The 5,175-nt window shown below is 40.6% G+C and overlaps 1 protein-coding gene across 1 annotated transcript; it reads right to left on the reverse strand.

The window, feature by feature from the left end:
- Positions 1-2,314: 2,314 nt before the first annotated feature.
- LOC118897708 (mitochondrial intermembrane space import and assembly protein 40) lies at positions 2,315-3,502 on the reverse strand. The gene has a single exon (XM_036856967.1). It carries the CDS (start codon positions 3,477-3,479, stop codon positions 3,072-3,074), a length of 408 nt encoding a protein of 135 aa, XP_036712862.1. The 5' UTR covers positions 3,480-3,502; the 3' UTR covers positions 2,315-3,071.
- Positions 3,503-5,175: the final 1,673 nt, after the last annotated feature.

The raw sequence follows: 5,175 nt of genomic DNA on the forward strand, positions 1-5,175 counted from the left end.
TGGAGTTGGTGCTAGCTAACTGGTGGGTGGGGTTGGGCCCCTGCATAACTGTCTACATGGCCCAGAGTGCTCTGGGCTGGTGCCCACTTGCTGGTGGGGTAGGTAAGCTCCTGGTGCTAATTAGGCTAGAGGGAGGATTCCGAAATGGCTCTTGCCAGTACCAGTGTTATTGCTGTAGAACAAGCTTCCCAAATTGACTGCTGCCTGCATCTCCATCCTCAGGGGGCGTCCCAGGTGTCTCCTCTCTTTGGGAGGGTCTCCAAGATGAACAAATGGGTCTGACTGAGGCTCCTTTCAAACTACTTCCCCTGCACCAGGATTCAGAACATGCGAAATTTTGTGCACACCCTTCAAGAGCAGTCTTTGTTTCCTGTAGCTTTCTAGCTCTCCTGAACATAAGTCTCACTGGTTTTCAAAGCCATATGTCTTGGGGGCTTGTCTTCATGGTGAAAGACCCTTAAGCTGGGGATTCTGATGTGGGGCTTGGAGCTCTTGCCCCTTGCGGAGGACTTTACAATTGTGATATTCCTCCCATTTGTGGGTTGCTGACTGCGGTCCTGACTATACCACGTCTCTGCCCCTCCTATTCATCTCATTGTGACTGTGTCTTTTGTTGTGGAAAATCTTTTCTGTTAGCTTTCAGGTTGTTTTCCTAGATAGTTGCTTTGTAAGTAGTTGTAATTTTGGTGTGTCTGTGAGAGAAGTTGTGCTCAGGGTCTTCCTACTCTGCCATCTTGACTGCTGTAACTGTTATTTTTTAAAAGTTCAAGGGATTTCTGGTGTTTGTTGGAGTATTTATGGGCAACTTAAAGATCTGTCCCTGAAAAGTCTGAGTTCTGTCCTTTCTAAGCAGGTCTACCCCTATGTTTGCAGGCCTGGGGCAAGAGTTCAAATTGAGGTCCACTAATCATAAGCTTAAATACTTAAAAGTTATCAAACTAATACACTGTTACATAATATATACTCTGTAACTCCCTTGACAAATATAGCTTCATAATAGTTTGGAAGGCCAGGTTATAATTCTTGGACTCCTTGGTGATATTGTGGCCTGCCCTCCTTCAGTTCCCACCTCCAGTTCCATCCTGCACTGCAGGGACCTTGTGGTTAATTCTATCCTTAGTTTAAACAAAACAAAACAAAAATAGCTGGCTTTGGCCATCTGTTGGTCTTTGGTTTGTAGTCTTCCTTTAGGAGGATAGACCTCGGAAGAATCCCACCCACGTTCTGCAAGAGAGCTTGGGGTCATTTGGGCAAGGAAATCTGGGGTTCTGGGTATCCAGAGTGTGTAGGAGTGGGGACATGGGTTCCGGAAGGGGCATACTCTATTTTTGGGAAGACTCCTTGGCTCTGGAGGAGAACCAGAGTGTGAGGTCTACAGTGTGAGGTCCAGGTCACGGGCCACATCTGCCCTGGCCAAAGAGTGGTTCTTCCTCTCAGTTTTGCATGGCCATGGTAGAAGCAGACTCTGGCCAATCACAGGTGCTGGCAGGTGAAGGACAAAGTAGGTTATAGCTAGTAGTTTTTCCTACCATATATTACTGAATAACTAAAAAAAAAATTATCTCGATATGAAGTTTCTGGAAAAATTCTCAGCAGGTGTTTGGAACCCCATCACCCTTCCTTTGCACTGACTCTCTTAGCCTGGAGCTCACTCATCAAACTGTGAAATTGAGATCATTGCCTGAATTATTCCATTGTTTTGCTCTTCCTTAGCTTCAGTTATCCTGATAATTCAAGAGGATGTAACTCTTTAATCTAGATTCCAGATACTTGCTGTTCAATCTCCTCTCTTTTTTTTTTTTCTGACTTGGTTTGTTGAATAAATCTTTGGATTCATGATTTTCTCTAGACTTAGAATTTAAAGGAAGATATTCTTTCTCCACTTTTTTAAGTTTCAAGGTATATTTGCCACCATGGAAAAAGACATGTAAATACAGTTACAGAAAAATACATCAAGAGTTATTTTGGATATTATGTTGAATGAGAAAAATAAAATTTTATTTCTCTAATTTAATAATCATTGTTTATTTCATTCATAGAGGAGAAAAAATTAAGTTCTTGTGTGCTAAGTTTAAATATACTTTAAGGCAAAAAATTAATGTATAGTATTACATTATATTATTATATGTCAGGAAGGTAACTTGAAGATAGTTAAAAAACAAACTTGAAAATATTTGCTTTGCTGTGTAGACTTTTCAACAGTTATTTCTTTTTTTTTTTTTTTTTTTCAATTGAATTTTTCATAATTTATATTTCCTTATATCACAACATTTTTAATTAGGAAAAGCAAATTAAAACCCACTCAAAAATCAGGTAAAAATCATGTTTTCCTTTTAATTGACACCGTTTCCTCTCTCAGGTGCTACTTTGGTAATGATTAGGTCCCCACCTCTCAAGAACATTGCATCTGAACAGGCTGAGACAGAGCCAGTGTGAACACAGACCCCAAAGCAGGGCTTCTGGGATAACAAGAACAGAAAAAAACAGCCTTTCTCTTCACTTCCAAAGGCAGTCACTCAGAGGGTCCAAAGCTCTGTTTTCCAAACGTAGAAAACCTGGAGCTCAATGCAAACTGGAAACCAAAATACATCAGAAATGAAGCATAGTGCTTCGTCAAATACTCAAGGTCTGATCATCCCGCCTCTTCTGTAAGGAATGGCCCCCCTCCAGCATTTTTAAAGGAAGATGTTTGTTTCTATTTCACTTTCCAACTGGGTATAAAATCTACTAAAAGGGATACAATGAATCAGAACAAATCAGCTCACTCACAAGAGACACTCCCCAGATAAAGATTTTTGGTTGCTGAGATTATTCAGCACATTATTTCAAAATGGCAAAATTCAGGACAATCTGAGAATTCAAAAGTGGCAGCTACATTCGCTGACAGGTTATGTGAGACACACGTTCATACAACCCATTTTTCAGTGTATATGTCCAGGGGCCAAGACCCCTGGTCAGCTCAATAAGTTACTTTGTACATTACAGTGCACAGAACAACAGAGGGAGAGACACTTTCTTGGAGAGGTTCATCCTCTCTGAAGGAGGCCGGAGCCCGGCGCCCAGGGCCCTCATTAGCTGGACCCCTCCTCTTCTTTGGTCGTGGCGGCCTCAGAGACAGCCGTTTCCTCTAATCGGTCCGCTGGCTTCTCCTCCTCCTCCTGGGGATAGAGGTCCGGGTACTTCTGCATGCACTCCTGCATGGCCCGGAACTGGTCTACACAGTCCGACCCCTTGACATCCTCTGTGCTGTAGTGGAAGCACGAAAAGGCCGCCTTGAACTGTTCCCCACATGGGCCGCTGGCCATGCCCCCAAGGCACGGGCAGTTCCAGTTGATGTCTCCGTTGGGCAGGATCAGTCCGTGCTCCTCGTACGGGTCATTGGGGTCGTCGGCCACCAGCTCCGCGTTGCTTGGAGTTTCATGGTCTTCTTTGGTCACAAATATGATTCGATCCTTCCCTTCCTGCCGGCAGTAGGCCATGGTGCAGCCCGGCGCCCCGACCTCGCGGCTCAACAGTTATTTCTAAAGACTGAGGAATTAAGCACCTGTCATTTTTGCCAGCTGGTGTAGATGTTAAAAATTACTGTCACTCTTCCGCCTGCTACTCTATTTTGCACCTGCTACAACTTGAGTTATGGACATCTCACACATGGTAATTTAATAAGGGTAGGTCCCAAAGCAAAAATGACCCTTTTATGATTGGACTGTTTGTAACAGTCGACTTCTCTACATGCTGACATTTATAATTTTTAAAAACATATTTTATTTCCTGATGTAACAACTAAATATGAATATGTATTGAGAGCTACTCTGTTCAGTATGGTATGCATGAGCCACATTTGGCTATTTATATTAATTAAAATGAGATACAATTAAAAATTCAATTCTGCAGTCACACTAGCCACATTTCAGTCAACAAACGTGGTTAGTGATTACCATACAGAACAATGTAGATAGAAATTTCCATTTTTACTGAAGGTTCTATTGCATAGTGCTGTGTGAAATATCCAATTTCTGGTCTTAGGCAAACTTAGCCTTAAAGATCTTGAGGCCAGCGTAAATTCTCCTTGAAAGAATGATTGTGATGTCCCAACATCATGTTGGCTACAGAAACTTAGGTCAAAGTTAAAGCTGTTGGCTACTGAAATCTGAGTGACCCTTGCTGAAGATAGCAGCATGATGACCTGAAGTGCCTGACATCAGGACAAAATTGTTTCAGGTTCCAAAAATGTATAGGCAGGCAGGTAATTTTCAGAGATTTTGAAATCCCATATATTTTAGGGATATCTTTTTAGAGAGTGGGAGAACTATTTATCATTTCATCTCTTCTAAATATCCAACTACTAACTTGCAAATTCTGCTTCTATTCTAAAGAAAAAGTGATACATGATAGCAATATGATATGATGAAGTAAGTTTACACTATAAACTTGTCTATCAATTAATCTCATCATTTAGAGCATGTATGAAAAGATCGGTGCTTTGTGACCACTTAGAGGGGTAGGATAGGGAGGGTGGGAAGGAGACGCAAGAGGGAGGGGATATGGGGATATATGTATACGTATAGCTAATTCACTTTGTTATACAGCAGAAACTAACACAACAATGTAAAGCAATTATACTCCAATAAAGATGTTAAAAAAAAAAAAAGATCGAACCAAGATTTTGGGGACATGGGCATGCAAAGTAGAGGAAATCATAGCAGGAGAGAGAATTTTAATAGACAGGGTCTTGAGTTCTTGAGTAAGAGTCTCATCCCCAGAGACGTTTTTTTAAGTAACAGCTGAAAGGTCACTTTAAATTTTATCCTTGAAGACATTCAGTGAGACATATCAAGGGCTTATTAGAATTTTCTAATAGGCCAGACTGTCACTAGAAGTGAAATAGGTCAAGCTATGTATACAATGATTTACACAAAACTGAAGAAACCTGCTTTCATCTTAAATTGCCGGATAGCTTATATTAAACCATCTCTGATCCTATCTGAATTTCCTCAGTTTTCTATTTTGCATTTTCAATAATATATGATTGTCATTATTATTCAGTTATTGTTGTGTAGACTATAATTATTTATTCTCTTAAAATTTTATAATTCATCAATATTCTGTACATTAACAAAAGAATTGGGGTTTTAAAAATAAGTTTCTCTAAGCAAGAAGATAAAAACACAGTGCGAC

This window comes from Balaenoptera musculus, chromosome 7 (assembly GCF_009873245.2).
Source record: "Balaenoptera musculus isolate JJ_BM4_2016_0621 chromosome 7, mBalMus1.pri.v3, whole genome shotgun sequence".
Classification (NCBI taxonomy): domain Eukaryota; kingdom Metazoa; phylum Chordata; class Mammalia; order Artiodactyla; family Balaenopteridae; genus Balaenoptera; species Balaenoptera musculus.